This window comes from Rhinolophus ferrumequinum, chromosome 5 (assembly GCF_004115265.2).
Source record: "Rhinolophus ferrumequinum isolate MPI-CBG mRhiFer1 chromosome 5, mRhiFer1_v1.p, whole genome shotgun sequence".
In the NCBI taxonomy this organism is placed as follows: Eukaryota; Metazoa; Chordata; class Mammalia; order Chiroptera; family Rhinolophidae; genus Rhinolophus; species Rhinolophus ferrumequinum.
This window is the reverse complement of record NC_046288.1, coordinates 82,797,640-82,820,882: the sequence shown is the minus strand read 5'-3', so window position 1 is coordinate 82,820,882 and position 23,243 is coordinate 82,797,640. Positions and strand designations below refer to the sequence as shown.

General features: G+C 48.5%; 1 protein-coding gene across 1 annotated transcript in view; it reads left to right on the top strand.

Moving 5' to 3' along the window:
* Positions 1 to 4,081: 4,081 nt before the first annotated feature.
* OTOP1 (otopetrin 1) overlaps positions 4,082 to 23,243 on the top strand; it is a 34,051-nt gene continuing 14,889 nt past the window's right edge. The window contains exons 1-3 of the mRNA XM_033106412.1: positions 4,082 to 4,586; positions 16,028 to 16,164; positions 21,178 to 21,236. Of these exons, the coding sequence (XP_032962303.1) occupies positions 4,193 to 4,586; positions 16,028 to 16,164; positions 21,178 to 21,236 (590 nt within the window). The 5' untranslated portion in view covers positions 4,082 to 4,192. The remainder of the gene's footprint in view (positions 4,587 to 16,027; positions 16,165 to 21,177; positions 21,237 to 23,243) is intronic.

The following is a 23,243-nucleotide window of genomic DNA, read 5'->3' as shown; positions in this document are numbered from 1 at the left end:
CATCCTCAATTGGGGAGCCCATGTTTGGGGGATAGCCTGTCTCACCATCATCCACATGGCAATGAATTGTCACTGGAAAGCAGCTGCCTGCGCTTGGTATTTCTAGCCCCTGACATAGATGAGCCATGGAACCAGCTGTCACAGAGTAATGTCCTACGGAGGTGACAGCAGCGGGCCTGGATGCCATCGGAGCCCTCCATTTCTGATTCCCACGTCTGAGCACCACTCACCTGGGGTCAGTCAGAAGAAACTGAGGGTCCTGTGTGGCTCATACCTTTGAAAATAATCTCATCAGTGGAAAGCAGAAAGCAGCCTGGGTAAATCTCTCAATCAGTTGTAGCATTGTCTTGAGTGGAGAATAAAGGGCTCAGACTTGGGTCTCTCTCTTTCGTGTCCACAAACTTACATTTCATTGCCTATTGAAAAGAATTGAGGTAGCCCAGAGAAGCGAGTGCCACCTGATTTTCAGACGGGGATTGTGTGTTATTTATCTTTGTTCTCTGCGTGAATAAAGGTCGTGCTAGCTGATAAATTTCAAAGTGTGGTGCCTTAGCACAATAGTTTATTTCTCACTCTTGTAAGACCCAGCTTCAGCAGGGAGAATCTGCCTCCCCACTCGCCAGGGCGATTTGGGCTGCCAGCCTCTGCCCTTTTCAGCACAAAGCTGCCAAGGTTGGTGTCCACATCCAGCTGCTAGGAGGGTAGGAGAGAAAATGGAGGATCTCGCAGGAGTTTTTCATGGGCTGGGCCAGGGCATGCACACATCCCTTTGTGTGCACTGCACTGACCAGAACTTAGTCACCTGGCCCCAGCTGGCTGCAAGGAGCCCTGGAATTAGAGTCCCTGGGCAGCCACTTCACAGTGGCAATTCTACACTATGAAAGGGGAGCACACGTTTGACGGACAGCTGGCCACCTCTGCCACGTAGCGTCAGCTCAGTGGTGCAGAGTGGGTGCTCAGTAAATAAAGTGTCTTAGGTACATTTGTGTTTGGCAGGCACTTTCAAAAATGCTTCATATGTATCAACTCATTTTATCTTCACCGAAACTTAAGAATAGTTATTATTAAGAGTTCCATTCTACAAATGAGGAAATTGAGGCACAGTGAGGTTTAGTAACTAGTCCAAGGTCACCCAGCAGTAAGTGATGGAGCCAGGAACCACACCTCACAGCCTGGCTGTAGAAGTCCCACCAAACCACCATTTGACATTTCCTTTCCCTACGAATCCATATTGACTCGAGCTGATTCATGAAAAAGAGATAACCGATGTGCTTCATAAAACTATAAAGTGAACTAAAAGCAGGTGTGGTTTTATGGGAGACTGGGGCATTCATGGAGCCTCTGCCATTCTCTCTCCCAGGTTCCCGTGGCTTATACACAAACTGTGAGCTTCATCTTATCCCCACACCTGGCCCCGTACCTGGCACAGGATAGGTGTACAGTACACGTTTCTCAATGGATGCAAAAAGCAAACACATGCTGGGTGCTAGAGAGCAGAATGATCAGACATAGTTCTTGCCTTCAGGGAGCTCAGAATTGGAGCAACAGTTAAAAATAGATTATGACATGTGGGAAACAGAGGGATGGAGAGGTGGACAAGTCCACAGAATGAGGAAGTAAGGTGTCTGAGTTTCCTGGGGATGCAAAGACCACAAACTGGATGGCTGAAACAACAGAAATGTAAGGTCTCACAACTTTCGAGACTAAACGTTCAAGATCAAGGTGTCGGCAGGGTTGGTTCCTTCTGAGGGCTGTGAGGGAGAGTGTCTCAGGCCTTGCTCCTAGTTTCTGGTAGTCTCATAGGTGGCATTCTTTCTGTGTCTTCACATCATCGTTCCTCTATCTGTGCCTGTCTGCCAATGTCCCCTTTTTATAAGGACACAGTCATATTGGATTAGAGCCCACCCTGGTGACCTCAACTGGATCATTTGCAAAGACCTTATTTCCAAATCAGGTCACATGCACTGGTACTGGGGGGTAGGACTTCAACATCCTTTTGGCGGGACACAATTCAACACATATTTATTGAGTCCCTACTAAGTGCTGGGCACCACTCTTCCACATCCTGGACCACACAGCAGTGCACAGGACAGGCATCTCCTTCTCACAGAGCTTTCCTCACCATGGGAGAGCCAGGCCACAGAGGTATGCACATTCCAGGAAACAGGTGTGCTAAGAAGGAACGCAGAGCAAGCTAAGGGGATAGAGCGCAGTGGGAAGACACTTCACCGAGTCCCACACCCTCACTGATCTGAAGTGGAGACTGAGGCCTCCTTGCTCATTCATGCAGCATCCACCCAACTGTGCACTCGTTACTTCCTTGGTTTATTTACCGAGCACCCACCTGGCTTGGCTCTGGGGACCCCCACCTGATGGCCATGTTCCCTGGTCACCACCTGCCTTTCCATACTCATTTCTGGGCATGTGCGGCATCCCATCTCTGGAATGCCTTCCCCTGCCCTGCCCCATGTCACCTGGCCAGCTCCTACTCCTAGATATAAAGACGGTGCAGGTGCTGCCTCCTCTGGAACCGCTTGCCCTTCCTGGCAGACTCAGACCCACGCCTGCCCTCCAGGCAGCCTTGCCCCCTAGGGCTACTTGCTCTGTCTCCCCTACTGGGCCATGAGCTCCTGGAAGGCAGGGCTGAGTGTCACATTGATGCTCTCCAGCTTCCCAGTGAGGTTTCAGTAAATACTTGCCTACTGATTCATAGCCAAATCCCCAGTGCCTAAAACAGAGCCTGGCAAACGATTCAGAGTGAAGTAAATAAATGTTGACCACATGAATGAATGAATTGAAAAAACTGAATGAAGGCAAGGCAAGGTCTCCAGGTGGGCACCTTCCTGGCCCAACACTCCTCCCCACCCCCCACAGCCAGAAGCCTCTGTGTAATTTGCTGGATCCACTGCAAAACGAAACTGTGGGTCCCCTGTTCAAAAATTAAGACTTTTAGGACAGCTACAGCAGAGCGAAAGGACACAGGGAGAGTGTCTCCTGTGTGCTGAGCCAGACGTGACTGAACAGGTGGCTTGGGCCTGCCCGCCCTCTGCGAGGCTCCTTCCCCAGCAGCTCCATCCCAGCTCCCTGCTCAAGCCCTGCTCTCAGCCTCACCCGCCGACCTCCTCTTAGCCCCACCTGAGCGAGGTTAGCAGTCAAGGTTAGCTTCTGGTGGGCTGGGGGTCTGAGGGAGGCGCTTGGGCGCCAGCCTTCCCAGGGAGGACCCTGGTACTCCCACCCCAGCTCCCATCGGTCCAGAAGCACCTCCCCATTCCCCTGGAGGAGGGAGAGAGATGATCTCTTTCCTTGGAAAGTGGCTCCTGTCTTAGCATCTGGGCGTCTCCCAGAAGACACACAGGTACACCAGATGGACAAACAGACGCTCAGAGATCTAGGGACAAGCTATGAGGCCCAAAGACAGCTGGCCAGACATAGAGACCCGCAGAGAGAAAACAAATCGCAAAAATACAGAGACGAGGACAGACAGACAGACTCAATGCATATAGACACTTTCAGGCTCACCTGGTCCTCTGCGGTCCGCGATGCTCGCGCTCAGCGCCAGCCAGAGGCCGGGGCGTCGGGCCAGGCCGCAGCCACGCCCCCAGCGCCCCGTCCCCCAGGCGGGCTCAGGGCAACGCCGGGTCCCCCACGCCCACACCAGGAGCCGGCGGAGGCACCTGTCGCCAGCCAGGGTTTCCGGGGCTCTCGGGCCGGCGCCCCGGGACGGGAGCGGGAGGACGAGCGGGCGTCGGCGGGGGGCAGAAGACGGGGCTGAGGACAGTGGGAGGGGTTCGGGCGCCCCGGGATGGGAGCGGGAGCGCGTGAGGGCGTCGGGGCAGAGCTGGCTCAGATCCCAGGCGTCAGGGGCGGGGAGCGGCCCGCGTGGGTCGCGGAGAGGGCGGGAGGGCAGTCCCCCGGCATTGTGGAGTGAAGGGAAGTGGGCCGTGAGCATAGCGAACTCAGAGAAGCCGGGGTCAGCCCGGGTCAGCCAGGTCGGGGCCGGTGGTGAGAGCACGGGGTGGGAACCCCGACCGAGCGCAGAGGAGCAGAAGCCGGGAGAGCAGGCATCGGAGGGTGACCAGGCGGGGCAGGCTGACTGGCAGAGAGTGTCCGGGCAAGGGCACAGGCAGGGGCAGCAGCTGGGGCCCAGGACGAAGCCACCCCCGGGGGCACTAGCCTTGGTGCGGGGCACTCCATGATGCCCGAAGGCCAGCGGGCGCCTGTCTCCCCACGGGCGGCTCTGAGCGCCCTGGACACAGGGTCATCTGAGCCCACGGCCTGCCCGCCGACCCCCGGGTCCCCGGAGCCCCCCGCGCCTTGGCGGGGCTCCGTCCGCGCCAGTGTCCCGCAGAAGCTGGCGGAGGCGCTGAGCAGCCAGTACGGGCTGAACGTGTTCGTGGCGGGGCTGCTGCTCCTGCTGGCCTGGGCCGTGCACGCCTCGGGCGTGGGCAAGAGCGACCTGCTCTGCTTCCTCACGGCGCTCATGCTGCTGCAGCTGCTCTGGATGCTGTGGTACGTGGGCCGCAGCGCCGCGCACCGCCGCCTCATCCGCCTGAAGGACACGCACGCCGGCGCGCGCTGGCTCCGCGGTGAGTCTCCCACGGGCCCCGCGGCGGCGGCGGGCGGGCGAGTGCGCCGCGAGCCCAGCCGTGCTCGCCCGCTACCTGCATCCCCTGCGGCAGCTCCGTGCCCTTGTCCTCTTCTAACTTCTTCCCTGTAGTCTTTTTTGTCTCCATCTTCCTGTACATCTTTGTGACGTTTCCCTCCTGCCCTTCGTTCTTTCTCTTTCCTCGGTCAGCCTGAATTATCGCAGGAGTCTCCTCTCTCTACCTTCAGGCTCTTGCCTTACATTCCATTGTTAGAGCTACAGTTACACAAACCCGTCTAAGTCTTGCCTTGGCTCAAAGCCCTGCCAGTGTTTCACTGACCCCCTGTTGGGGGGCCACACACTCCCTATCCCCCCCCAACCCCGCATTCAAGGCCTTCTAAGATCCAGCCTCAGATGGCCTTTTCAGTTTCATCCCCTCAGTGTGCACTCTAGTCTCAACCGCTTTTAGTTCCCATAACAATATTTCACATTCCTATAACTTTGCATATTCTGTTCCCTCCTCCTGGAATGCTTCTCACCTGCCCTGCTTTCCAAGACATGACCCAGCTCTCCCACCCTCCCAGTGATGGTTTTCTGACCTACCCTCCACCTTTGAGCTTCTGACCACACTCCTCCACCCCTCACTATCCACTCTTGGAGAGACACTTTTCTTGTTGACATGTCTGTCCCCTCTATCGCCCTGGGGGAGCTCTGTGACGCTCATCTCTTAGTCCTAGAGCCACCCAAGGGCCTGGCCTAGGGTAGGTGCTGAGAAAATGCAGTTGGGATGAATGAAGTAACGAATGAGCAGGTAAGTGTTCCCGAAGTGGGGGGTAGAAGTACTTGTTAGGTACGCACAACATTCTGATTGAAACATTGTCAAGATAGGAACCCTCACCTCTTCAAGGAGCTTCCACATTTGAAACGGAGATAGATCTGACGCAAGTCAAAGGCAGGAGACGGTTGGGAGTCTGACCGTGAAGGCCACATCTGAGAAACCTTCACGGGAGAGGCCAGGTACAGACACGTTACACAACCAGTTGAATTCTCAGGTTAGACCTGAGCGTAAATCTCAGAGTGTGGCTTTCACGTTCCTGGCATGGCCTTGAGAAAACTCCTTAATCTGCCACCCCCCACACCCCTCAGTTTCAGCATGTGCAGAACGGGAATCACATACTTGGTAGGACCAGTGACTGCTGGGTACGGGCTGGGCGCCCAGTACACATTTGTTCTCCTCCCCACCCACATTCCCTTAAAATATCTGTCCCCAACGCCACCTTCACTCACCTGGCAGCAATTACTGTTCATTCCCAGGGGTTGCCATGGCTCTCTGCGTAGAGCGCTTTTGGTCCTTGTCAATTTCTGCCTTGTATCATAACTAGTTGGATGGGAGCCTTGTCATCCAATGAGATTTTAGGTTTCTTAGGCTCAGGGACTTTGTCTAGTTCATTTTGCCTTTGGAAAGACTGGACACAACTCCAGGATGAGCCAAATTCCTGTTCTGAAAATGGTTGTGTTAGGGGGGTCCCTGTTTTTGTGACTGTGAATGGCAGTGATCTAGTGGCATATCAAACAAATGGGAATGAAATGTTCTTTTGAGCATATTTATTGATACAGGCTAAAAAATATGACAAACAGGCTTTTGACCTATGTTTCCTATAGTGGAAGTACCGCTTCTTTATTCCTCCCTCAATTCCTTTCTCCTCTATCCTGCTGTTCTTTCTTCTTCCTTTCCTCCTTCCCTTCTTCCTCCCCCTTCATCCATTCCTTCCTTTCTCCTTCACCTTTTCCCATTCACAGCTTCCCTCTTTTGTCCTTTCTTTTTCTCTTTCCCTTCTCCCCCTCTCCCTCCATTCCTATTTTTTCTCTCTTCTTCTCTCCTTGCTCCCTTTCTTCCTTTCTCCCTCTTCCCCCTGTTTTTCCTCACTCTCTCCCTCCTCTCTCTCTCTCTCTCTCTCTCTCTCTCTCTCTCTCTCTCCAAGCACTGGGAAGACTCCAAGCACTGGGGCCTGGGCAAGTGGGTGCATGGTGGTGTCATTTCTGCAGACTGGGAAGATGAGGAGGAGCAGAAGTGGGGATGCAGAATCAAGGTTTCTCTTGTGGACATGTTACATTGAGATGTCTGCTGGACACCAAGTGGTGATAAGAATACATGAGGCGATATACAGAGAACATATAGTAGATGTTTAATAAATGGTGGCTGTTTAGACTCTCAGCACACTGCTCCATAATAACATAACCATTCAAATGAGGCATGTGGACAATGGAAATGGTGCTGGCGGTGGAGTCTTGGCTTGATGTCTCAGCTCTTTCACCCTCACCTTTCTGAATCCCGATTTCATCATCAGTAAAATAAGAATCCCGACTGCCTCTCAGGGAGGAGCTTTTGAGTAAACACTGCTTGCAAAGCACTGTCCATCCCTGTAAATGAGTTATGGCTCATCAGAGAACCAAGAGGCAAAGGATCCCAAAAGAATGTTGGGAGGGAACGGTGCCAAGGGAAGTACCTGAAGCCCCAGCAGGACCTGAGGTTTTCCCTGGAGTCATAGCTGGAAAGACAGGTTTGACTTAGCTCTTCCCTGGCTTCTGTGATAATCTTAGAAGTCTGGGGCTTTGGAAAGAGCCAACCTGTGGAATTCTGGGCATTGAGATTTTCCAGAGGAAGTTTCTGGGTTTTGGTATGGTTCAGGAGGCTTTTCTCTGAGCAGGAACCATTGTGTTCCACTGTCGTGCGGGCGTCCCGTGGGGTCTCTGCTCCCACTCCCCACATAAGAACGCAGGACATGGTGAGGCCAAAAAGGAACACCCACGGAGCCATAGGTAGGGGAGTCACACCACTGTACTGTCACTGGCGGCTGGGTTGAGACACAGGAACCAGGAACAACACAATTCTCAACCCTCACTGTGCTGCTTGCAGACTCAGCCACCATCTTCTTGCTAGCTCCCCCCTTTTTCTGCTAGCCTAGCCACGGCAGTTATATTCATGGCCAATGGCTCACTGGTTACAGCTGACGGCCAACTAGCCACAGCTGCTGGCCATTTGATCACAGTCGATGGCCATTTACTACCTGATCCAGCACCTTTCTATGTGAGGCCGAGAGCCTGGAAACTGCTTTTGGGGGCTCTGTCCCCACACTCCACCCCTACAGGGTCTCGCCTCACAATCTACGCGACAAGCGTCTTCCGCGAGGGGCCCTGTGCGAGGAGCCTGGAGGTGAATGCTATTTCCTGGACACAGCCAAGCTCTCTGGTCACAGCCAGGGTTTCTTAGGGCACCACCAGTACTTCTGGGCACAGCCAGACTTCCTGGACTTCTTAGGGTACCACTAGTCTCCCTGGGCACAGCCAGGGTTTCTCAGGGCACCACCAGTACTTCTGGGCACAGCCAGACTTCCTGGGCTTCTTAGGGTACCACTAGTCTACCCGGGCACACGAGGGCCTCTCAGGGCACTGCCACTCTCTCTGGGCACAGCCAGACTTCCTGGACACAGCCAGGGTTCTCAGGGCACTGCCACTCTCTCTGGGCACAGCCAGACTTCCTGGACACAGCCAGGGCTCTCAGGGCACTGCCACTCTCTCTGGGCACAGCCAGACTTCCTGGACACAGCCAGGGTTCTCAGGGCACTGCCACTCTCTCTGGGCCTCTCAGGGTACCGTGCTGGAACAATGGCGACTCACAGTCAAGGTGCTTAATATTCTCAATGGTGGCCGGTCAAGACACAAAAGCAAACATCCGCCAGTTCCACTACATGGTGGGATGTTCCCAAACAGTCAAGCGGTCCATTAAATTAGGGATGGAAGGCAATTCCCCATAGTCCATAGTCATTCGCCAGGGCTGTCCTGGGGGTGAAGGATGACCTTGACCTCACCCTCAGCTCCCACGGAGGACTCAGCAAGTGTTTCCTCCTGGGACTACAAGTCCTGCATCCAGGCTGTCTCAGCAAGCACTTCCCAGCCCACAGGGCCGCAATGACCTTCGCTTTCTCCAGCCTATGCTGGTTGGGGAACCGTCCACATCTTCCCACCTCTCTACGGGGTCCAGCTCTCAGGCAGCTGCTCCTCCTGGTCTTCCTGAGACTGAGTGTTCATAGGCACAAACTGCTCCACTGCCCTTCGGGGAGCTTTGGCTGACACCGTACTCTGCTCGCTGCGCCATGTGTAGTGCAGGGGATCCTGCCGACTACACCAAGTGTCGTGCGGGCGTCCCGTGGGGTCTGTGGGGTCTCTGCTCCCACTCCCCACATAAGAACGCAGGACATGGTGAGGCCAAAAAGGAACACCCACGGAGCCATAGGTAGGGGAGTCATACCACTATACTGTCACTGGCGGCTGGGTTGAGACACAGGAACCAGGAACAACACAATTCTCAACCCTCACTGTGCTGCTTGCAGACTCAGCCACCATCTTCTTGCTAGCTCCCCCCTTTTTCTGCTAGCCTAGCCACGGCAGTTATATTCATGGCCAATGGCTCACTGGTTACAGCTGACGGCCAACTAGCTACAGCTGCATTTGATCACAGTCGATGGCCATTTACTACCTGAGCCAGCACCTTTCTATGTGAGGCCGAGAGCCTGGAAACTGCTTTTGGGGGCTCTGTCCCCACATCCACCTACTGGGTGTGCGAAAGTGAAGATTTCTGTTGACTGAGCACAAAAAGTCAGGAGGCTTTGGCTAGAAGTAAATGATAAAGATTTATGCAAGGGTCTTAGAGTTTGCAGACTTGGAACACAGCTAGGTAAAACCCCAGAAGAGTTCCAAAGAAGAAAGAAAAGTTAGGAGTTTTTATAGTAAAAAGTACGTTCTTAAGAATTATCAGCCCTGCATTTTTAGCCCCTGGATTGCTCCAGGATGGTTATCAGTCAGATGTCAGGTGGTCTGGATGATGGATCCCAGGAGGCCTGGAGGATGGGCACCAGAAGGGCTAGTCACGTCCTCAGTCCTTTAGGGGGTAGTCAGAGGGCAGGCTACAGGTGTGTGGTATGTCTTGGCATTGACACACAACAAATTGGTGTGTACCTAAGTAGTGATGCAGGACTAGGAAGTTCAAAAGTTTAGGTTCTCAGGCTAGTTAAGACAAGAAAAAGAATTGTTTCCTCATGCCTCAACCTTCCTAATGCTAATAATTTAGCAGCTTGATTAAAATGACTCGATATTTTCCCCATTTTCACTCTTTCCTTACCTCCTTTGGAACAAAAAATATTGACCTACTTAGAAATATTCGGTAGAAATGACGGATTGTTAATCCAGCTCCTCTATTTGCTAAGAGATTGATGTCTTCTGGAAGAAATGAGAGCAGCCTGGATGTCTCGTGCCAGCCCAGCATGTGCAGCGACAAGAAAATCCAGCAAAGAGCTGTTTCATCTTGTTAATGACCAAGGTCCTATTTCTCTTCTGTTTCCAGTCTCTTGAAAGACTGCAGTGGTAAAGGTCATTTGTTTTTTCTTGTTTCTGTCCTGTCTCAAGTCCAGAGAAGTATTATTAACACAAAATTATGGGAATGACGACAATAAGAATAATAGCTACATTTATTCGGTGCATTCCGACCGCCGGCTCATTAGAAGCCTTGGCCTAGTTATTTGTCATAGTGATTCTTTTTCTCTCTGTGTGTGAATAATCACCCCCACATTTACTCCTTTTATGAGATCAACTTTTTAACATAATGCTTTTTTCTTAAAGTGAGGCACGCCCGCGTATAGGACACATTGCGTCTCTGTCCAGCCTCCCTTCCCCCCGCGACCCCGGGAATGGGCTGCTGAGGGCACTGTGCCCATTGTCCCCTGAGAGACACGGGGCAGACGTGCACTGCTCATGTAAGATAGCCCAGGGTGGTGGCTGGACGAGCTGTAGAGACAAAGGTCGGGGACACAATGATGGGTTTTGGAAACAGGCTGCCCCCTGCGTGAGACAGTGAAGGCTGCTGAAAGACATGGGTGTGAAGAGGGGCAGGGAGCCACGGGGCATGGTGACCGAGACAGAGGGTGGGGAGGAGAGGGACAAAGGCTCAAAGATGTGCCAGGGAGCCTGCCGTCTGGCAGTGCAGCCAGGACTCACAGCAAACTACACGGGTGATGGATGGGATTGCAAAACTGGGTGTGCAATCATGCAGTCTGGTGCCACAGAGGAAAGAGCAGTCAGGGTGGGTCCCTGTGGGATTCCCGCACACCCTGCTGACTTTCCGAGCAGATGCAGCCAGTTCAGGAACACTGGCCTGGGCTCCGCTTTGTTCTCCCTCCTCAGAGTGCATGCACATTTCATTGGACAGCCTCACTCTTCTGCAGACCCAGCCTCTCCCAGATACTCCTGTTTCCTTGGGCTTCTGTCCCTGCTTGGGCGTAGCAAGCCCACGTCAGTGTACCCCAGCAATTCTTTTAAAAAATAGCTTCATTGCCACCTAGTCCGTGTACTCATTTAAAGTGCACAATCAATGGCTTTTAGTGTATTCACAAATATGTGCAACCATCACACCAATCAATTTTAGAACATGTTTTATCACCTCAAAAGGAAACCCTGCACTCTTTAGCTATCACCCCCTGTCCCTCTTACTCCCCCTCGCCCTGGGCAACCGCTAATCTACTGTTGGTCTCTAGAGTTGTCTAGTCTGGACATTTCCTGTAAATGGAATCATAGAATTGTCATTTTTGTGACTCGCTTCTTTCACTTAGTGTACGGTTTTCAACAGCACAGCAGTTTCCTGAGGCGAGTGTTATCACCCCTATTTACCAGACCAGGAAGCTGAAAGGACTTGTGGGGGAGGATTGAGCGCCCCTATTGCTGGCAATATTCGAACAGAGTGAGAAAGAGAAGAGGCATAAGCTCCTTGCTTCGGGGCAGATGGCATGATATTAACAGGTGACAGAGAAGGCAAAAATCCCTCATTTCCATTTTGCTTCCGTCATCTCCATCGAGCAGAAGGATCTTTGGAACTTGCAGACAGCAACAGAGAAGGGAGCCAGGCTCAACTTTGGTGGTGGCTGGGCAGAGCCCTTGGTCTGATTTGATTTAACTGCCTGCCTGTATCAGGCACTGGCTGGGCTCTGGGGATGGCAGGATGATCAGGCATGGCCCTGCACAGAAGGATGGCACAGGCAATGAGGGGCAGCAGAGCCCCACGGCAGAGAGGACGGGTCCCAGACAAAGCGTGTAAGACCCATGGCTTCCTACTCCAAGATTCTCTCACTTCCTGTCTATTCCAAAGAGATGAGACATTTAGAATATGTTCACGTTCCTCTTTTTGCTCTTCTTGTCCTCTAGTACCCGTGTCTTTACCAGGAGACCTTTGAAAGGTTTTTCATCTCTGCTTCCCACCCAGCCTGACTCCAACGTTATTTTGTGTGATACATCTTTCTGGAGCATTTCATTACACATTTCCAGACAGTTTATCTTCATCCATTTGGATTTAACATCTCTTATTTTGTTTTTGTTTTTTTCCTTCTATTACTCTTATTTATCTATCTATCAGACTAGTCACCCATCTGTCCATCCCTTCCCACTTCCTTCCTTTTCTCCTTCCTTCCATTATACCTCCATCTATATCTCCAATCTTTTGCCAAGTTTTTTGCACACTATTGTTCCCTCTTTTCTTCATCATCCTAATTATGAGGACTGGTTGTTGGGTTAAAGTCTTTTATCAGACGAGTTACGTGGGTGATGTTTCTTCCCCCATCCTCTGTTCTCTGTCCACCTGTCACCTTCTCAGACAGTCCCTTTCTGACCATCCACCATCAACCTCAATCCTCTCCCCTGCTTTACTTTTCTTCATGCGATTCCTGACATTTCTTCTACGTTAATTTATTTGTTTATTTTCTGTCCTCTCCGCCAGAATGTTAAATCACCGAGGGCAGATACTGTCTTTTATTGATTTTTTTACATCCCAATGCTGTTACAATGCCTGGACCACAGCTGGTGCTCTATAAATAGTTGTTGAACAAACTATAGTTTTTACATCTTCAAATATCTTTCTGTCTTTGGCCCTGACAAGCGAGCGGCATCTTGGCTGGGAATAGGGTTCCTGAGTCGCAGGTCATCCCTTGCCGTGGACTCTAGCTACTCCTCCATTGGCTTCTGGTTTCCCAGGCCACAGATGAAAAGTCTGGGGCCAGCTCATCCATCTATAGTTTGTGCACACCCCAATTTACGCAATATTATACCTGTGGATATTTGTTTCTCCAGCAATCTTGTTTGTTTACCGGGCAAAACGCTTCATGCATAATAGGAGTCCCCAAAATATTTGTTGTACAAATATACAGATGAGTGAATCCATGGATGGTGGATAGATGAAGGACTTCAAGAGGGTGAGAAGGTACATGATGTATTTACCACAACTCTTGAAATGCCAGTGACAGAGATGTAAACCAGTGGTTCTCAAGGTGGGACCCAGGCCAACAGAAGGGCATCAGGCCCACCTGGGAACTTAATAGAGATGCAAATTTTGGGGCTCCACCCCAGACCTCGGGAATCAGAAACTCTGGGGGTGGGCTGTTTTAACAAGCCCTCTGTGTGATTCTGATCAAGTTTGAGAAGCGGCTGTGGAGCAATCTCATTTTATAGATAGAAAAACTGAGGCTGGGAGTAGAGAAGCGACTGGGTCGAACTCACCTTTTTCGTCAGTGGCACAGCCAGGACACATGCGCAGGTCCCCATAGTTCCAGCCTGCGCTCCTGCCACCCCAACCACCTGCCTCTCCTCGTCTTGCTCTTTATGTTTATAATCAAAGCAAACCATGCATTTGTGCAACTATTTCAAAGCACTGGGATTGAATCTCCGCTCTTACGAAGTTTCTGGTTTCACCGGGGTTTTTCCAGGATTAAAAGAAAAAAAATGTGACTTAGAGTTGTTTCTATAAGGCTTTGGGCAATGGACAGGAGCCAGGCGATTGCATTACCTCGCGCGGGAGGCCTCCCAGGCTGGGCTGTAACGTTATAGCTCACCGTGAAGGCCAGTGCGCTCTCTCACGCCACAATGCATGTCACACACGATCCAGTTTCCTTCCGATCGATCGTGGGAGAGAACGTGTGAATAGCGGTCAGCGTTGTCCCACAGGAGGGATTAAGAACTTTGACGTTGATCAAGTCCCCATGATTACTGGGTTTTTCTTGCTAATTTCTTCATTTGCCACAGGTTTCTTTTTAATGTATTTTGTATATTCCTTTCCAGTCTTTTTCACATATGCATATTTTTTGTTTGTTTTAATTTTTCTGTTAAGGTATGCTGAGTAACCATCAAAAAAAATCTCCTCTGTTCACATCCTGTAGCATAGGCCTTCTCCATGACATTGCTATAAACCATCATTTTTAAAAGATAATTTCTTATTTAGAAAAGCTTCAGATTTACAGAAGAGATGCAAGGATAGTACAGTGAGTTCCTGTATACCTGTATACCCCTCACCTTTATTCTTTAGAGAATCGGATTTTAGGATTAGAGAACTGAGATTTTCGAGCAGAACACCGACACTCTTAGATGGACCATTTCTTTGGAAAAGCTTCTAGAAGCCTTCTGTTGATTCCACCAACCTTTGTTGACAATATATCATTTGTCAGACCTTGGGGTGGGTACAATGAAAAACAGGACACAATACTGTCTTCTAGTTTCAGCTTATCTGGCCAATAGTAGAACTTACTATATTATATTATATACATATATATATATATATATATACACATATATATATATACATATATATATATTTTTTTAATTTCAGTAATAGATACATAACACAACATTTGCCCACTGAATCATTTTTAAGTGTACCGTCCAATTGTGCTAAGTACGTTCACACTGCGCAATTAGTCTCCACAACCTCTTGCAAAACTAAAACCCTGTACCCATTAAACAACTGCTTTAACCCCCTCACGCCAGCCCCAACCACCATTCTACTTTCTTTTCTTTTGTTTTTTAATTAAAGTTTATTGGGGTGACAATTGTTAGTAAAGTTACATAGATTTCAGGTGTACAATTCTGTATCACATCATCTATAAATCCCATTGTGTGTTCACCACCCAGAGTCAGTTCTCCTTCCATCACCATATATTTGATCCCCCTTACCCTCATCTCCCACCCCCCACCCCCCTTACCCTCTGGTAACCACTAAACTATTGTCTGTGTCTATGAGTTTTTGTTTCTCATTTGTTTGTCTTGTTCTTTTGTTGTTTTTGGTTTATATACCACATATCAGTGAAGTCATATGGTTCTCTGCCTTTTCTGTCTGACTTATTTCGCTTAGCCATTCTACTTTCTGACTCTACGAATTTAAGTATTCTAAAGAACGTCGTAAAAGTGGAATCATACGTATTTGTCTTTTGTGACTGGCTTATTTCACTTGGCATAATGTCCTCAAGCTTCATCCATGTTGTAGCAAGTGTCAGGATTTCCTTCCTTCCTAAGGGTGGACCTACTGTACGGATGGACCGCACTGTGTTATCCATTCATCTGCTGGTGGACACTTGGGTTGCTTCCACATTTGGCTACTGTGAATAATGCTGGCATGAACATGGGTGTACAAATATTCCTTTGTGTCCTTGCTTTCAATCCTTTTGGATATATACCAGAAGTGGGATTGCTGGATCCCCCAGAAATACTATTTTTATTTTATTTTTTTCGAGAAACTGCCATACTATTTTCCACAGTGGCTGCACCATTTTACATTCACATAAAAGTGCACTAGAGTCCCAGTTTTTCCACATCCTTGCCAACATTTGTTATTTTCTCTCTTCTATCCATTTCCCTCTCTCTCTCCTCTCTCTCTCTCTCTCTCTCTCTCTCTCTCTCTCTCTCTCTCTCTCTCTCTCTGTCTCTCTCTCATAGCAGCCATCCTAATGCATGTGAGGTGGTTTTCATTTACATTTCTCCACTAATTAGTGATGTTGAGCATCTTTTCATGTGTTAATTAGCCATTTGTATATCTTCTTTGGAAAAATGTCTATTTGAGTCCTTTGCTTGGTTTTTAATTGGGTTGTATTTTTTGTTGTTGTTGTTGCTGATTCTAATGCCTTATCAGATACATGATTTGGAAATATTTGGTAGTGTCCTCTGAGGCATGTTGTTTTTAATTTTGTTGTACTGCCATTTATCTTTTTAACCTTTGTTCCCCATGCTTTTGGTGTCATATCCAACAAATCATTGCCAATCCAACATTGTAAAGAATTTTCCCTACACTTTCTTCTACAAGTTTTATAGTTTTAGGTTTTATATTTAAGTCTTTGATTCATTTTGAGTTAATCTTTGTATATGGTATAAGGTAAAGTTCCAGCTTCATTCTTTTGCATGTGGATACCCAGTTTCCCTACCCTCGTTTGTTGAAATGACTGTCCTTTCTCCATGGAATTGTCTTGTCAAAAATCATTTGACCACGTACGTGAGGATTTAACATAATTTATTTTCAAGTGCTATCAGTGAATATTAACACTTATATGTGTGTTTCTACTCCCCCGCCCCCTCCCAATTTAGGCAGCATCACATTGTTTGCAGTCATTACCATCATCCTGGGATGTCTCAAAATTGGGTACTTCATTGGATTTTCTGAATGTTTATCAGCCGCTGAAGGAGTGTTCCCCGTCACACATGCGGTACATACTCTGTTGCAGGTAAACCATTTGACGTTTATTTATGTTGCTTTGCTTCCTGTTAAGTGTATCCCAGGGTGTATAAAATGGGATATGTGGGGACAGTATGAGGTGAGCCTGAGTCCATCTCTGAGGCTCTGTCCTTCAGCTGCCTCCATGTAAAATGGGACTCTGTGTCCCCTTGGCCATCTTGGTAGGAATCCTATGAGACAGAACTTGAAATGACAAAGAGTCAGGAAATTCTGCCAAGCCAACATCCACCAGAAACGGCTGGAGGGGATTTAACATAAGTTTTACTGAGATGTAATTCGCATAACATACAACTCTCCCATTTAAAGTGTACAAGTCAGTGATGTAGTGTATTCATAGAGTTGTGCAAACATCGCCACAATCCATTCTAGAACATTTTCATCCCCCGCAAAAGAAACCCTGTGCCATTACAGCCACACCTCTGGGTCATCGAAACACTTGTTTGTTTGCTTACTTCTGGATTAAAATCTTTTAGAAATGTATGAGAAACTCTTTCTCAGCGTTGGTCCACTTGGTGTGGCTAAGAAGTAAGGATTTCATGTATACAGTTTAAATATATAGCTTAGAATCAGAAAAATCTCATGTTTGAAAAGAATCTTAGATGGGCCTCCAGTGTAGCTTCCATCCTTAGCAGAAACCCCTGGCAGTGACTATCAGAGCTGGGGTCCCTGTTACTCTAACAACAAAAGTGAAAATTAACATTTCTGTAGAACTTCAGAGCATGCAAAGTGCTTTTCATTCATCACTTCGGGGGATGCTCCCAACCACTCCACAGGGCCGGGTGTTGGATTGTCATGCTCATTCCCAAGGAAGAGCCTAGACAGCAGAGAGGGCAAGTGATGCACCCAAAGTCATGGCTGAGACATGATGATTTTTCTCCACACAAGTCACCCTGGAAGACCATGAACTTGATCTAGTGACACTGTCATTGCTCCAAGGATTTCTGGATTCCCAATTTAAGAACGTCCTTCAGGACCAAAACTCCACCTCCAGCATGCCAAGGACACCATTTTCAGACTCCATCCGTCATCCTAAGTGGTCTCCAGATCGTGTCCCCCGGCAACTTTAGGGTGTTTCTTGACATCAAACGCATCCCCACAAGGGAAGCTCTGAGAGGATGTCAGATGAGCTCACTCCAATTTGGCTCTGTGGTAGCATGGTGGAATGGGTCAGTCGCTGCCTGGGGGACTCGTTTGGAAGGGTCACCTCACATTGGAGAGTTGTTATGGGCTGAATTGTGTGTTTCCTAAACTCCTGTGTTGCAATCCTAACCTTCAGGACCTCAGGATGTGATGGTCTATGGAGAGAGGGTCTTTATAGAGATAATTAAGGCTGAATGAGGCCGTGGCAGTGGGGGGGTGGAGGGGGGCTAATCCAATAGGACTGATGTCCTTATGAGAAGAGGAGATCAGGACACAGAAACACAGAGGGACCATGTGAGGACGCTGGAGGAAGATGGTCATTTATAAGCCAAGGAGACCGGCTTCAGAAGCAACGAACCTGCTGACAACTTGATCTCAGACTTCTGGCTGCTAGAACTGTGAGAAAATAAACTTCTGTTGTTTTAAGCCACCCAGTCTATGATACTGTCTCATGGAGCCACCAGCAAACTAATACAAGAGATACCTGATTGTTTATTCCAGGGGAGTCAAATCCCATGGTGACAGGGTCTTAAAGTGATACCAGTGATGATGTGAAACGCCTTAGTGAGACCAGAAAGAGCTAGCTCCTTCCTTCTTTCCTTCCTTCCTTCCTTCCTTCCTTCCTTCCTTCCTTCCTTCCTTCCTTCCTTCCTTCCATCCCCTGCCTCCCAAACTGGGCAAACACTGTTCTCAGTACTGGGAATACAGGGTGAAAGCTGCAGTCTGTGTGCTATGGTGGTGTCAGTCACATGGGGAGACATTTACCAAAGAATGGGCGATGACAACATTAGGGCACGATGCTTTGACCAAACTTACCCAGTGACAAGAAACACCAGCTGCCTCTCGCCAGCTTTGGGGTGAGGGGTATTTTCTGCCAGGGAAGAGCCCCAGAGTTGTCAGTGAAAGAGGGATGTAGTGTGTCAGAGACCATTAAACAAAGACGTCTTGGGGATGTGTGGCCTTTCCACGTGACAGGGAAGAAAATGTGTGGGGCTGTGGGGGAGGAGAGCTGTGGCGATGGGACAGACTGGAGCCATGGTTCAGTGTAGGGCGTGGAAGCACACGCTCTGGCCAGACTACCTGGCTTGGCACACACCAGCAGTGTGACCTCGGGAAATGACTTACCCTCTCCGGGTCTCGGGGATCTCATCTGCAAAGTGCCTACTTCATGGGGTTCTTGTGAGGATTAAAGGTACGGATGTGGGTAAAGAACTTTGCAGTGAGCGCTTGGTCAAGGTGAGGGCACGTAGGAGCTCGGGCTTTATCTTGAGGGCAGTAGGGAGCCATTGAAGGCTTTAGGCAGAGGAATGACCTGGACAGATATAAGTTTTCTCTCTGTTATTTGGTGGATTGGCGATCTCTCTCTTCCTAATTTAGGACATTTTTATCAGTCACTGAATTAATTTATCAATCATTCCATACCTATTGGACACTTACTATGTGCCTTTGCTGCATTAGATAACTAGAGAATGAAAACCATTATTTAAAAGAAAAAAAAACATATATATGTATATGTGTGTGTGTGTGTGTGTGTGTGTGTGTGTGTGTGTGTGTATATATATATAGTGTTTATATTTTTAAATTGTGGTGAAATACACATAACACAAAGTTTGCCATCTTAGCCATTTTTAAGTACAGTTAAGCAGTGTTAAGTATATTCACATGATTGTGCAATCAATCTTCAGAACTCTTTCATCTTACAAAAATGAAATCCAGTCTCCGTTAAACACTAATCCTGATTCCCCACACCCCCTGCCCCTGGCAGCTGCCATTCCATTTCCTGTCCCTGTGAATCCGACTGCTCTAGGGACCTCATAGAAGTGGACTCATACAATATTTCTCTGGCTTATTTCATTGAGCATCATGGCCTCAAGGTTCACCCATGCCGCAGCAGGTGTCAGAATGTCCTTCCTTTTTAAGGCTGAGCAATATTCCATTGTGTGGATGGACCACATTGTATTTATCCATTCATCATCCATTAACGGACACTTGGGTTGCTTCCACTTTTGGTTACTGTGAATAACACTGCTATGAACATAGGCGTGCAAATATCTTTTTGAGAACCTGCTTTCAATTCATTTGGATATGTACCCAGAAGCGGAATTGCTGGATTGTGTAGTAATTAAAAATATTGGGCTGGCCCGGTGGCTCAGGCAGTTAGAGCTCCGTGCTCCTAACTCCAAAGGATGCCGGTTCGATTCCCACATGGGTCAGTGGGCTCTCAACCACAAGGTTGCCAGTTCAATTCCTCGACTCCCGCAAGGGATGGTGGGCTCTGCCCCCTGCAACTAACATTGAACACGGCACCTTGAGCTGAGCTGCCTCCCGGATGGCTCAGTTGGTTGGAGCGCGTCCTCTCAACCACAAGGTTGCCAGTTCAATTCCTCTCGACTCCTGCAAGGGATGGTGGGCTGTGCCCCCTGCAACTAGCAACGGCAACTGGACCTGGAGGTGAGCTGCGCCCTCCACAACTAAGACTGAAAGGACAACTTGACTTGGAAAAAAAGTCCTGGAAGTACACACTGTTCCCCAATAAAGTCCTGTTCCCCTTCCCCCAATAAAATCTTAAAAAAATATACTTATTAAAAAATATTGTATAACATTGTTGAAAAAAATTGGAAAAGAGAATAAAAATGTACATATAAGCCCATTAACAGGAACATTTGTTGTTTTTTTAGGTATTCCCTCTATTCCTTGTGCTTAAGTGTACGTTCTTGTCAAATTTTACATAGGAGGTGCAGAATTTTCTATTCCGAGTTTTTTACTTAAAACCATAAACTTTGTTGTGCTGCTATACAGTCTTTATAAAAGCATCAGTTAAGTAGCTGTCTAACTTAGAGTTCATTGATAAATAAAATGTATTTAATTATTTCCTGTTGTTGGGCTGCATGTCATCTTACCAGGAGTCATTACCACCTGCTTTTTCAATGATCAGATGTTTTAAGAAGCAGGACAGTAAATTTTAGGTAAAACAACGTGCAAGAAATAGTACACGTAAATGTACTTCCTTTTGTGCTGTCTTTTTATAGCACTTAACCACAAAATGAAGATTAAAAGGACAAATTTATAAAGTGCCCACCAATGTTTGGCACATAGTAGGTGCTCAATATGCATTCGTGTCTAAAATAAGGCCCGGAATGTTTTAGGAGCTCAAAAATTGCCTGGTACACAGGAAGTGCTCAATCAATATCAACAAATGAGTAAGTTGACAGTGGAGAAGCTTTGCTAAAATTGTACCCACTCCGGGCATTGTTCTAGTAGCTGACATGGATTATCTTACTCAATTGCTCACAACACCCAAGATAGGTTCCGTTATCATCCCCATTTCACAGAAAACAGATGAAGAAAATTTCCCCGATTTGCCCACGGCCAAGCGAGCCCGGATTCTCCCACAGGTGGATAGAGACCTCCCTGAGCCCAGCCCCTCCGCTGTATCCCAGTGACGTGGCCAGGGGACTGGGCAGCTTATGTAGTCGAGTGACCTGACCAGCCTGAGTCAGTTCTGTACTTCACTTAAAGCGTTCACCATTTGGCTTCTGCCCACTAGCGTGGTAACTGTGAGTGGGTGATAAAAACAGGTTAACAGGGGTGATGACAGGTAGGCTGTCGCTCCCCACATCCTGTCCCATAGCAGGAGGCCTCGCTCTGATTCTCACCGCCTTACTCGGAACTCGGTCCCCACCGGGGAACGGCACTGCCACCTGAGATGAGGATAACGACATGCTGTTCTTACTGGGGGAGATCACGGATGTCCCCAACATGCCCCACACCTTCTCCTTCAGTTTTTATAATTTTTAAAATGTGCAAATAATGATGGTTTCCCGCTGATGTATCTTTCTTTTCTGCCTTTATTTTCATCTAGGTATATTTCCTTTGGGGGCACGCAAAGGATATCATCCAGTCTTTCAAAACACTGGAAAGGTAAAAATCGTGTGTGGGTCCCTGCTTTACATGTTGAATTTGTTGTTCGGTTAGAACAAACGAAACCCGTCAATGCCATCTTGGTTGGGTTATAAATACGAGACCAACTCTCTGCTCCATCCCGACAAGGAACGCCTTCACTTGTGGCCGGAGAGGAGGCGCTCTGCCTTCGGTCTCTTCCTGGGGACAGCACTGGAAGTAGGATGATGTGGGTTTGAACTTTCTCTCCACTCCACCGTATTAGACACTTCCCCTTTATGATCCTCAGTTTTCCTCATCTGTAAAATGGAGATAATAGCATAGCCAACCTCCAAGGGCTGAGTGAAGTAATTAACGTAGAGCTTGCAGGCACATACAAGTCCTCAGCAAATGTCTGGTCTGTTATTATCTCTGTCCACCTCTCTCTTGAGGTAATTGTGAGGATCGAGGGAAAGAACCTGTAGGACAATGGGGTGGGTTACCTCAATGCAATTCTTATTCTGCCAGAAAGCCCTGTGTGTACACATACTGACGGAAAAGGGATCAGTATTTGCTTTATAGAAAGATCCCTCATCATCTGCCAGTGAGGAACAGAAAACTGTTTTAATGTACCACTTAAAATGACAACTGATATTTTAAAGGTTGATGTACCTATGTCTGACCACCGGATAGAACTATTTTAATAGATTATTGAAATAGAAATAACTTTCACCGACCTCATTATGCAAAAAGCATCAGCTTCAACAAGCTGTCAGGCATCTATTGAGCTCCAACTCAGTGCAGGGCCTGCTACCAGGCACTGTTGGGGACGTGCAGTGACAATGGGCTGAGATGTCCCAGGCCTCTGAGTGTCATGCCCGGAGTTGTGCACTGGCAGCCTGTGTTATCCCCTGTGCAGCCCCAAGCAGTGGCCTTGGCAGTGACCTTTAACCCCCATCTTAACACAAAAAGTCATTGCTCCTGCGGGGGCCTGCCAGGGGAGGGAGATGGACAAATGGGGTCAAATGGACAAATCAGGGATAAAGGTGGTCCTGGCCCCAAGGACCCAGCGAAGACAGTTTTAATGGTCCCTGAGAGCAGGACAAAGATTCCAACAGCCATCCTCATGGTTAATCTGCCTGCGGCTCTGTGAGAGTAACATAACTAGGTTGCTCTGTCACATGGCTGACGTGCCAGCAGGTGAGGGGACTTACCCCAAGTCGCCAGAGTGCTGGCGGCAGGCCTGGGACTGCCTCCCAGTTTATCCCATTTTGTATGCTGGGTGCAGAGGAGGTGTGTCTGTCACCAGCTCTTCCTTCCATCCGCAGGCTGGCTGTGCTCACAGCTTAAGGAGAACACTTGGGGTTTATGTTCTGAGGCAGGGTTTTGCTTCATCTACTCCACAGTGATTCTTTAAAAATTGTACTTTTTTCCCTGATAAAACTTGTAAGGATACAGTAGAATTTAAAAATCACAACACTGATACTGAATTATGGGGGGGAGTGAATGTCTGTGTCCCCCCCAGTTTCACAGGCTGAAGCCCTAACCCCCAATATGATAGCATTTGGAGGTAGGGCCTTTTGGAAAGAACTAGATTTAGATGAAGTCATGGAGGTGGGATCCCCACGATGGAATTAGCGTCCTTATGAGAAGAAGAAGGGACCGCAGAACTCTCTCTCCACGTGCACTCAGAGGAAAGGCCTAGGAGGACACAGGAAGAAGGCGGCCATATGCAAGCGAGGAATAGAGGCCCTCAGGGCACCTTGATCTTGGACTTTGAGCCTGTAGAACTGTGAGAAACAAGCGTCTGCTGTTTTGTTTTAGTAGTTGGAGCTGACAAAGGCAGCCACCACCCAGTAGTAGAGGTTACTACTGCTAATGGTTTGGTCCGCTGCCTTCCAGTCTTTTCCCCATGAACAGATACATTTTGTTTTCCTTTTTACTGTTGTGGTCTTGCTTCTCTTGCTCTGCCTTTTCTTTTCAATTTGTTCTTAGCCCTTTCGAGTCTTTTTCTACACCCTGATCTTTATTGATTGCACAGTACCCCAT